Source organism: Heptranchias perlo, chromosome 21, assembly GCF_035084215.1.
Source record: "Heptranchias perlo isolate sHepPer1 chromosome 21, sHepPer1.hap1, whole genome shotgun sequence".
Classification (NCBI taxonomy): domain Eukaryota; kingdom Metazoa; phylum Chordata; class Chondrichthyes; order Hexanchiformes; family Hexanchidae; genus Heptranchias; species Heptranchias perlo.
This window is the reverse complement of record NC_090345.1, coordinates 19,304,468-19,316,563: the sequence shown is the minus strand read 5'-3', so window position 1 is coordinate 19,316,563 and position 12,096 is coordinate 19,304,468. Positions and strand designations below refer to the sequence as shown.

Below are 12,096 nucleotides of genomic sequence, written 5' to 3'. Positions count from 1 at the left end.
AGCCCCGATTTGCATAGGCATGGCCTGTTTCAGGCAGGCACCCTCCATGATTACAGGGCGCCCTAACCAATATGGCATGCAGTGCATTTCCGGCCTGGACTGAGTGCACCCAATGCTGCATGCCATATCAGACCCTTCAGCACTGTTTCCTGCTTGGGATACGGGTGCTACGCAATCAAGTTTCTGGGCCAATTTCTCCTAAAAATCAATGTACAACACCATAAAAATAATTGATAAATTTCACAGAGTTCTGCTGACTTTGCAGACTCTGAGCAGCACATGCTTCTCATTAAAAAAAACATGCAGCTCTAATTTCAATTATCAATGTGCCATTATAGTTATACATTGTTACCACCGTCAATTGTATGTTCTATCAATGGCCGTAAAACATGTAAGATGATGCAGTGATTGGCTGCTTTTTCCACTTAATATCTGCAGAGGACCATATTGCTTCATGTCAATGAAATTGTGTTGTGTTTCTTTGCAAGAAATATTTATTTATGTATGAATGTACCATACTAGAAACAATTAGAAACAAATACATTTTTCAAATATTTATAACAAAGCTGAACAAAGCTTATACACAACACCAACACAACCCTTCCCAACTTTGCAGCGTGGAGGTCAATATTAATTTTACAGCACAGTAAGTATGATAATCCACCAGATTTTAATAAACACGAACTCTAAACAACTTGAAAGAAATATCTATTTTAATTGTAAAGAAAGCCCCACCTTGGAGACACAGAACAAATTTTCTTCATGAGGAAGCAGTATGCCTCAGTCCTGTACTAACTTCTGACTAGTAGCAGACATTTTCCATTAGAGATAGGTCACATGCTACATGTTATTAGGTCAAAGTGCATTGTGGAAACATGCACTCTGACTACTGTGTCCCACTTAGGTCCCTTTTTTGCTGAGCAACTTGAGCATCATTGCGTTAGACTTTCTCCATAGGCACTCCTTTTTCAAAAGAAGTGCTGCAGTGCCACAGCTGTGTTTCTCTACAATCCAGAAGCCCACAAACAAGATTATGATTAGGAGTAAAACGAAATAGATATTTTTAAAATTTACTGAAGCAAAGTTTAATATTTTAGATTACTCGACAGCGCATTTTATTCTATACAGGAATCCCAAGTATTTTTAATGTTTGTGGCGGTGACATTTCACAAGGTGAAAATTTAAACAATACTGCACATATGAGCAGTATCATTGAACACTCTGAACTGAATTTAAGATTGTGAATTAATTTGAAAGCTAGTCTAACAATAGCTAGTCTAACAAGAGTACCAGACTAAGCTAATCTCTCACTTCAAAGTAAAGGTTTTGTAACTTTCTTATGCCCTCAGTACTTCTGAATTAGGGTCTTCCACACTCATGAAAGCAGAAAGAATACACATTTTCACCATTGTGGCATCTTAACTTCACACACATAAGTCATGCTAGGAGTCATACAACACCAGGTTATAGTCCAACAGCTTTATTTGAAATCACAAGCTTTCGGAGCTTGTGATTTCAAATAAAGCTGTTGGACTATAACTTGGTGTTGTACGACTCCTTACATTTGTCCACCCCAGTCCATCACCGGCATCTCCACATCATAAGCCATGCTGTCATTGTGTCACACCATTCACAATCTTAAAAAGCTAACTTGAAACTATTATGTACACCTCAATATATCACCTGAGCTGAATTTTTTTACATTTTTTTAATTGTGTTTTTCTAGAAAGAGAATTACTAATAATTACCTATTAGGTTAGACTAAAAGAAATAACAAGAGTTCTGCAGTTCACATTATGACTCTAGTATAGTACTGATTTTAAACGTACATATATTAGTAATCCAGAATGGTATAATAATATAGTATATAATTTATAGTACCTAAATAACAGTCATGATCTGGACAGACTCAGATTGACATAAACCATGATAGCGTTATAATGGTCAACTGCCATAGCTAGGGAAGCTTCCAGAAAACAATGTTAGGAAACAGCCACTAAAAATTCCTAGAATTACAATGCACATTCCCAGGGAGTGAGTTATGCTTGCCACTGTTGGTGCAGGTTAACTCAGCAGTCCTAAGTTAGACCGCTGGCCACTCGTCACTCTCCGCTCAAAGCTCTGGTTACCAGCGTGCAAATGTTCGTTAAAATTTATTGTCTTGGAAGAACCAATTAATTCTTTGTTAGTATTAAAAAAAAATAAAGTTTGCTTTGCTTTGCATTGATTGCAATTATATTGCAGCTATTTTTGTCTGATTACACCCCTGAGAAGCACCTTGAGATTTTTTGCTATGTTTAGATTCTAGAGAAATGCAAGTTGCTGCTGCTGTTGTTGTTCACACAATGTGCCAGGATTCAATGCATGGTGAGGTTGGCAATTTCATTGTATTACAGTTTTTACCATATAGCGTTATAGAGAAACTGCTGTACAACTGGCCCCAAACAACAACAACAAGTTGCATTTATATATTGCCTTTAATGTAGAAAAACAACCCCAGGCACTTCACAGAGGCTTAATCAGAAATAAATGGACACGAGCCACAAAGAAGGAGATATTAAGACGGATTACCAAAAGCTGCATTGAAGAGGTGGGTTTTTAAAGGAGGAGTGGGAGGTGGCGAGGTGAAGGGGCTTGGGCAGAGAATTCAAAATATGGGGCCTAGATGGCTGAAGACACAGCCGCCAATGGTGAGATGATGGGGTGGAATACACATGAAGCCAGAGTTAGATGCACAGAGAGTTCAGAGATGGGGTTGTAGGGCTAGATGAGGTTACAAAGATAGGGAGGGGCAAGGCCATGAAAAGATTTAAACATGAAGATAAGAATTTTGAATTGGAGGTGTTGGGGAACAAGGAGTCAACGTACGTCAGCAAAGGCAGAGGTTAGAGGTGAATGGGGCTTGGTGCAGGATAGTATATGGACAAAATATGTTATTAGGGAATTGGCTAAATACTTGAAGGAGAAAAATTTGTAGGGCTATGGGGAAAGTGCAGGTAAGTAGGACTAATTGGAGAGCTCTTTCAAAGAGTTGGCACAGGCACTTAGTGCTACATGGCCTCTTTCTGTGCTGTATGATTCTATGACAAAAACTGCTTTTATAAGGAAGCAGTGAGGAAAAACAGGCAGCAGCAAACAGCAATGAAACTGCTTATCCCCTTCTGGGAGGTTATGATAGAGGTCTCTGGTTTGGTGGCCATACACATTGTGAGTGATGTACAGGTTGGGGGAAAGGAAAATGCTACTGTTTTGTATAATCATTGTTGCAAGCCTTATCCATGCAAATGTGTTTCAGCAGGTGTAAAGTTGTAACTTTGTTGTCCCAAAGCCCTCTATTGTCTGCGCACCAACATGCCTAACTATGCATATGTACTTATTATTTGTATTCTTCTTCTTGTTACACTTGATCGGGTGGATGCAGTAAGGATGTTCCCAAAGATGGGTGAAACGAGAACTAGGGGGCATAATCTTAGAATAAGGCGCTGCTCCTTCAAAACTGAGATGAGGAGAAACTTCTTCACTCAGAGGGTGGTAGGTCTGTGGAATTTGCTGCCCCAGGAAGCTGTGGAAGCTACATCATTAGATAAATTTAAAACAGAAATAGACAGTTTCCTAGAAGTAAAGGGAATTAGGGGTTATGGGGAGCGGGCAGGAAATTGGACATGAAGCTGAGCTCGGATCGGTCAATGCCCTGTGGGTGGCGGAGAGGGCCCAGGGGCTGAGTGGCCGGGTCCTGCTCCTACTTCTTGTGTTCTTTAGATTTGTGGTTGGGATCAGATCAGCCATGATCTTATTGAATGGCGGAGCAGGCTCGAGGGGCCGATTGGCCTACTCCTGCTCCTATTTCTTATGTTCTTATGTTCCTATATGCCAGAACCCTAGGAGCAGCAATCCTGGCCTTCTCACCAAGAAGTCTCACCACAGCATTCAGCATCATTGCTACTTAAAACAGTCATCAGCACTGAGACTCATATCCCAGAGGGTTTTAGTAATTTAGAGGAAGAAACATTGTTTGAATCATTTCATACAGCCATTCCTCATACCTAAGCAGGACTGTCCAAATCTGCAACACATCGAGATAATCAGCCAGTACAATCACAAGCAGGTACTCAGGAGACTTCTCAGGAAGCCTTTACATCTAGTTTTTCAAGTAGTATATTACTTAGATTTGGATGGACCACCACTTATTAGTTCAAAGACCACAAGAGAGAAACACACAAGAGCATCACCTTAAACAAAAGGCTATACATTCACTATTTCTGAAACAAAGACAAAATGCAGCCAATAATGTGACCCCACACACCATCATTAATTTCAGCACTATTCAAACACTCCACGAATCTGTGCATGAATATTTTTCTGGCACATTGAACACATTGCTCATAGCGAACTGAGAGCACTAGAGGTGGAAGCAGAATTTTGGGTGCCTGCAGCAAGTGAAAGACTGCTAGCTGCCCATGCAGCATTATCAGGGAGGGGGGAGGAGGGGATAAAGGAATGCAAAAGTAGCCTGAGAAGGAAAGAGAGAAAGGGGAACTGCCAAGGGGAAAATAGACTTTTCTTTATTAGGGCCACCTCCTCAGTGTCCATTCCAAATAAAATAACTCTATTCTCTTAAAATTGTCTTCCCATCAACAACTGAAAAGCACTTACATCACTGGCCAATATTCCTCCTGCTTTGGCATGTAGTAGCTGTGGAGTGTCCACCACAGAGGTGTACTGAGAAATGTGCTCTCCATGTCCACGTTTATACTCCACCTTCAGGAATTCGGAAATATAAAGGTTTTCATTGTGTCGGACTTTAATAATTAAAAATACTTTAATCAAGTGAGAAGGTTCTCGTAGTACCCTAGATTTATCTCAGATGCACTTAGCTACCTTCTGATCATCATCTGAAAGTTAATTCTTTGGCAACCCTGTATTCTCTTCAAGTGAGCCTGTTTGACAAGAACTCGGTCTAGGCTTCTGACTTGAAGGTCAGTGAAGGAGAATGCTTGATCTTAGCTCAAGCTAATATGTTTAGCCGCGTTTAACTTTGAGGCATGTGGTAAGATTGTCAGTCCTACACAAGATCAGAATTGGAGTGGCACCAAAATATCCGCTAACATGTAAGCCATACGTCCAGGTTTATGCCAGGAACATAACAGCTGCTATAGCTGTGCCTCAATATTCTCTATCAATTTAAAACATCTGCATGAAATGCTGGTAACAAAGCACTACTTTTCCTACCTGTAGAACTCTATAGACACCGTTGCCGCCTTGGAGTCTGTTCTAGGCAACAACAATGTCTGAAAGCATATCAGTTCCTGGAATATATATAATATTATAGAAAATCTCTGACTTACCTATTTCCATACCAGTGCAATTTATTTTGGTGCTCTGAGCAATCATCATGATTAAAGTCATGCATCTATCTTTGTTTTAGTTGCTACCAACAGGAGTGGCCAATCACTGAGCATGCCTCAGCTTGCTGTTTGTAGGTCCCAGCTGTTTGGCTAACAAATTTCCCATTAATCATATGTGCCTTTCTTTTCTATTAAATTCTCAAATGCAGAACTGTCTCAAAACAGATTCTGAAGTGTTATAACAATGTATGTTGTCAAGTTTTCACTTCAGAATCATGCTTAATATATATAAGATGTGTCACGGCAGCTACAAGCTGCTACTTGCTCCTGAAGATCACATCTCGCTAACATTCAGAAACAATGATATGACCAGAACCCCATAGTTGGCTTTAAATTCTTACCCCATTATCAATTAATCCATATAAAATCAATCCCAAGATAAAAAATTTGCACATCCCCAACACTTTCTTTGAAAGAGTTAATCAACATAATATAATTTATCTATATTTTTAAGATTCCTTTTTAAGATTATTTTCCCTTCCATTCCTCTTTCTTGAGTTTGCTGGTTGAAATGGCAAGCCACATATTTCCATGCCTCTCCTAACGTCATTCTGAATTGGCTCCTCAGCTCCTCGGAGATGTATGAGATCAGCCTGGGGATACCAACCCCCAATTTTCCCTGCCTAACTGTGTGGAAGTGCTGGGAATCTGCTGAGTGTCTCCCATGGTGAGACTGGTCAGATCATTGTGTCGTGGATCACTGGCTCAAATGACTGTCCTATCACTCAGTAGCACAGTACACACTAGAGCCCCACATAACATTATTCTCATCCATTTATTAATCAAACAATCAAACTATTTACCATTGAAAATTCAAGCTAAATGAATCTCCTTTCACTTACATCACTGATAGCTTTTTGTGCCTGTGCAACTCGTACAAGCTCTGGATTTGCAACATAAGCAGAGTACCAACCATTCTCTTCTTCATAAGCATCCTGGTAAGCATTCTGTAACGTTAAAAAAATGGGAAAACCACTTGAACAAGGTACAAAGTTGTTGTCTAATAACTTTAACCACTAACATAGCCAATGCCTAAACTTAAATCATGTAAAATAAACTATATTTAAAGTAAACAAGAGCAACTAGCACATGCTACCTTATTCACAAGTTCCAGATTTTTCTGTGCTTGTAGAATAGATGGCATATCTGGTGATAGGTGATATGATTCCTTTGTTTCATCCCATGCTTTAGTATATTGCACCTGTAAAGCAGAGCAATTTTTTTTAAATGATGAGCTTCTTTATATTTGTTCGTATTTAAAAGGAGAATCACACAGACCCAGAAGATGGGAGATTTTCCTGGGCGCATTGAACATCGGAAAATCGCGAGGAGTCACATCCAATTTTCATCTTTTTTTATTATTCGTTCATGGGATGTGGGCGTCACTGGCAAGGCCAGCATTTATTGCCCATTCCTAACTCCTTTAATCCAGTGTGCCTGGACACAGACCCAGGAAAACCTACCCATGGACTTTCAAAAGGCATTTGATAAAGTACCACATAATAGACTTGTTAGCAAAATTAAAGCCCATGAGATTAAAGGGACAGTGGCAGCGTGGATACAAAATTGGCTAAGGGACAGAAAGCAGAGAGTAGTGGTGAACGATTGTTTTTCAGACTGGAGGAAAGTATACGGTGGTATTCCCCAGGGGTCAATATTAGGACCATTGCTCTTTTTGTTATATACTAATGACCTGGACTTGAGTGTACATTGTATAATTTCAAAGTTTGCAGATAACATGAAACTCGGGAATGTAGTAAACAATTTGGAGGATAGTAACAGACTTCAGGAGGTCGTAGACAGACTGGTGAAATGGGCAGACAAATGGCAGATGAAATTTAACGCAGAGAAGTGTGAACTGATTCATTTTGGTAGGAAAAATGAGGAGAGGCAATATAAACTAAATGGTACAATTTTAAAGAGTGTACAGAGAGACCCGGGGGTGCACATACATCAATCTTTGAAGGTGGCAGGACAAGTTCAGAAGGCTGTTAAAAAAGCATATGGGATCCTGGGTTTTATTAATAGAGGCATAGAGTACAAAAGCAAGGAAGTTATGCTAAACCTTTATAAAACAATGGTTAGACCTCAGCTGGAGAATTGTGTTCAATTCTCGGCACCACACTTTAGGAAGGATATCAAGACCTTAGAGAGGGTGCAGAAGGGATTTATTAGAATGGTGCCAGGGATGAGGGACTTCAGTTATGTGGAGAGCCTGGAAAAGCTGGGGTTGTTCTCCTAAGAGCAGAGAAGGTTAAGAGGAGATTTGATAGAGGTGTTCAAAATCATGAACGGTTTTTATAGAGTAAATAAAGAGGAACTGTTTCCAGTGGCAGAAGGGTCGGTAACCAGAGGACACAGATTTAAGGTGATTGGCAAAAGAACGAGAGGAGATTTTATTTTATGCAGAGAGTTGTTATGATCTGGAATGCACTGCCTTGGAGGGTGGAGGAAGCATATACAATAATAATGTTCAATAGGGAATTGGATAAATACTTGAAAGGAAAAATTTGACAGGGTTATGGGGAAAGAGCAGGGGAGTGGGACTAATGGGTAACTCTTTCAAAGAGCCGGCACGGGCATGATGGGCCGAATGGCCTCCTTCTGTGCTGTAACATACTATGCTACTATGATAAATCGTTTAATCAATTTTTTTATAAATCTCATTATTAAAAATGCTAAATACAGACAGTCTTCTTTGTTTTTATTTCAATGCAACTTGTTGCATGTAAAACATACAGGGCCTGAAAATCCACTGGGATGTGCCTGTCCTAGACCTCCACTTCTGACCCTGCCAAGGTTTGTTGAGTCAATGGGAGGGCCTTCAGTTTACATGCCTTCAGTAGGCCCACCCACCGAAGAGGCCTGTATGCCCGGCTGGGCCTCACATCCATCCCTTGGTCATCCGGTACACCTGGTCTCACCAGGCATACCTGCAAAACCAAATGCCAGTTCCCAAAAAAGGTCTGTGATGTGAGAATTCAGAGTCCTTGCCCCCCACCCCATTATGTCGATAGCTTGTAAAGGACGGGCAGAGGCTCCGCCCCAAAGCCAAGCCAGACACTAATTTCTGGCTCTTTTGGCGGATTCCCGGCAAAGTTATAGAAGAAGTCTGCCAAAACAGCCACGGATTCTCATGGCCATAGTGTCATTAATATTTAATTATTATATAATAAGATCAAGTTGCTTACCTTACTCGCAAGTCGCCCAACAGTACAGGCATGCTCCAATTGCTTCGACTTTATATCCCAATGAAAAACTGATTTGAATTTTTCGGCTTCCTCACGGTATTTAATCTAAGTACAAAAGTTCAGTGGACATTTTATGATGTTGAATTTAAAAATGTACTGTATTAGTACTTGTAGGGATCTAAGCCATAGCAACGCAGTTGTCCCATTCATTACTCAATTTTCTCTTCACTTTTCCTATCTTTTTTACTGATTGTTTTTACTTAATAATAATACGCTTTTCTTTCCCTAGTCAGACTGTTCAAAGTTAGATTTTTTCACGCTTAGGGCATAGGTAAATTTGGTCACTGAGGTCTCATAGATTATGTGTTAAATTCCCCTCCTCAAATGATATTGGTTTCAAGGTGGGTGAAGAGAGGTGAACTGGCTTTACAGAGAAATAGAGATCATTTGACATCATCATTTCACCCACAATTATCATCACACTAAATACATCCTGGTGTCCAAATAAGTGAGTTCAGACTGCACTCCCCAGAGGAGCAAGAAACAGCAAATAGATTTGAGAGTAGAGTAAACACTGTAACTAAAGAACTGCTATCAATGGTTATATTTACTTCAACATTAAAATGCTGATCCCAACATTAACTAATTGATCAGCTGTTTATAAAAGAACTGTCATAACTGTATCTCCAATAAAATGGACCTCATACTCACGGCATTCCATTTTGTACACAGTTATTTGTTTTATGAATAGAAAGTTGTAGGATAGCATTCAAAAAAGATTATTTTTCAGCAAACCAAATTTGTACGGTGTCACTTTCATAAATGTTCTCAACAAATACTTTTTAAATCCACAAAAAATGCAATTCATGCTGCCATTATAACATATTCAGTTACTGGTATCAATCAGGGTACATGTTGGATAGAATAACATTTTTGATATGTAATTCTTTTTTTAAGTTGTCACAAATAAAACTTGGTCATTTAATAACACAAAAAGATAATGGTGCATAATTGTTAAGCTCCTATACAAACTAACATTTTCATTCTTGCTGCTGAAGTACAAATTCAACCTAACCAAAAATAAAATACAATTGCAATGTTATCTGTTAGGATATAAGAACAAAGTTACCCATTTTATGAAACACAAATACTTTTACTTGTTGCCTTGTAAAAAAAAGTTAAAGTTTCTCATTAAAAAAATACAAATCAAATAATGAAATGTGTTCTTAAACATCGACTATTTATTACAAACCCTAATAAACATCGTGACGAAGATACGGCAAGTAACAACCACTGTCATACAAGGGTGATTTTAATAGTAAAAAAAACATCTTATACAGGTCTACATATACTGTACCTGGTAGAACAAATTGAGGCAATGTTTTTCATTATTTAACTTTCATACCCACAAGACTAATTTAATGAAGATCGGTTTAAATGTAAAATGTCGTGCACACTTTGTTTAGCATCTTTGTGTTTATGACCTGTGATTGAAAGCAACAGAATATGGAGGGGAGAGGGGAGATGGAGGACAAGCAATCCTGAGACTATAATTTTAACCTCTGCATGAAGTAGGAGCACACTCAGTGAGGTGTCACATCACAGTTGCTGTCCAGAAATAGATGTTGCTGTAACACAGATTTCATTCCAAAGCTTGGTTGTCACCAAAAGTAAGAGAAAGTTTACTGAATTCACTGCAAAACTTGTCAAAACATGATATAGGTCCGATTCATTCGATAATTAGTTGTCTACGGTTAAATAACTGCTTTATTGCTTAAATTGAAACAGTCATTGCCTATTCTTAAAAAATGCGTTTCGACTGATATAGCGACTACACATCGGATTGTTTAGTTAACTCGTCCCTTGAGTGATATTTGAGGATGCTTTATGTGAAGAAAGTGCGTTCGGTCCCTTTACAGCGCTGTTTACCCACCTCACTGGACTCGCTTTGTTTTTTCACGTTCAGGTTCAGTGGTGTATCTAGTATACTGGTGAATTTGTTGACTTTGGGGTTGTGCCTGCGAATGATAAAATATTGCTCTTAACTGCAACTAACTTACAAAAAGATAATCGATCGAATTTTCTGTCAATTTCTCTCAGGTTACGCAGACAGGGTTCTTCAATCATACAATGTCTCCTACTATAAATAGTTTCAAGAATTTCAATGGTATAAATATGTACATCTAAAATTAGAAAAGTTGTGGGACTTTCAGTGTACACAGTAAAAACAGAAATAAATTCGAACCGGTTAACAAGGATAAAACAACAGCAACATAACATTCATTAACATTACGCTTTTAATTGCTTTGAATAAATAACGGAGCATTAATATTAATGCTTTTTAATTAGAATAGTCTAATAAAGTTGTAGTTAATGTAAAAAAAATACTTACGCCTGGCAATAAGGTTTTTTCTGGTGGCTGACAAAATTGTTGACTGTTAGGATCATTTTGCAGACCTCGCAATGAAAACAAGACTTGTGCCATGTCTATGGTTAGCAAAATAAACACGTTATTAACTGCAAAATCTTCAATTTAATAAGTCTAAAATACTGACACTTTAATGAAGGTTCAGCAATATTCACTCACCTGATCTATGCAAACTATTTTTTCCGCGGGATAAACGCCAAAACTACAGCGGGCGCACGGTATATTCATTTTGAATGGGATTTTTGTAAGAAAACAACGAAAGACTATGTTTTCCTGAACTTTGCTTCTCGGTCCCCCTTCCTTGTCACTTCGCCTGTACTCGAACCTGCCACAAGCAGTCAGCAGCCTTATTTCACAGCTAAACAAGTCTCGCCCCCCGCTCCTCGTCCATTGGTTAAGCCGCCTGTTATTTAGGCGATGATCTCCAGAACGCGACTCGTGTATGGTTACCAGAGCTGTCAATCACAAAGCTCGCATGTCTGCTGGTTGTATCAGGTTTAAGTTTGGAGAGTGACTGGGGCTCATGAATGTCTCGTCCCAAAATAGGAGGGAGCAATATTCTACTAAATACATCTTGACGTCAGCCATAAGGTAAAAGGGAACTGACATCATTTTATCAATCAATACATAAAACATTTCTAACAGCAAAACGAGTAGGTCAATATTTTGAAGCACAATTCAGTTTCCTGTGGATTTTCTGTTATTAAAGATCACAAAATATTTTTGCTGATTATTCAAAGTTACCTAAACTATACTATATATTGTTTAAATTTCTGAAAATAAAATGAGTATGTATGGTAGATCAATTCCTTTTTATAATCTTTTTTTGGTTATCAAGTGGACATAATTATAAAACTTGCAATAATTACTCATGTATCAAAGTTACCAGAACTGAGAGGATATACTTATCAGGAAAGGCTGAACAGGCTGGGGCTCTTTTCTCTAGAAAAGGGAAGACTGAGGGGTGACCTGGTAGCGGTCTTAAAGATAGTGATAGGGTAGACGTAGAGAAAATGTTTCCACTTATGGGGAAGTCCAAAACTAGAGGTCATAAATATAAGATAGTCACTAA

At 38.7% G+C, this 12,096-nt stretch overlaps 1 protein-coding gene across 1 annotated transcript in view; it reads right to left on the bottom strand.

Moving 5' to 3' along the window:
- nrap (nebulin-related anchoring protein) overlaps positions 1 to 11,344 on the bottom strand; it is a 79,181-nt gene extending 67,837 nt beyond the window's left edge. The window contains exons 1-7 of the mRNA XM_068002186.1: positions 11,184 to 11,344; positions 10,989 to 11,083; positions 10,530 to 10,614; positions 8,597 to 8,701; positions 6,502 to 6,606; positions 6,248 to 6,352; positions 4,654 to 4,758 (exon numbers count right to left, since the gene is read on the bottom strand). Of these exons, the coding sequence (XP_067858287.1) occupies positions 4,654 to 4,758; positions 6,248 to 6,352; positions 6,502 to 6,606; positions 8,597 to 8,701; positions 10,530 to 10,614; positions 10,989 to 11,083; positions 11,184 to 11,252 (669 nt within the window). The 5' untranslated portion in view covers positions 11,253 to 11,344. The remainder of the gene's footprint in view (positions 1 to 4,653; positions 4,759 to 6,247; positions 6,353 to 6,501; positions 6,607 to 8,596; positions 8,702 to 10,529; positions 10,615 to 10,988; positions 11,084 to 11,183) is intronic.
- Between the last annotated feature and the right edge of the window lie 752 nt (positions 11,345 to 12,096).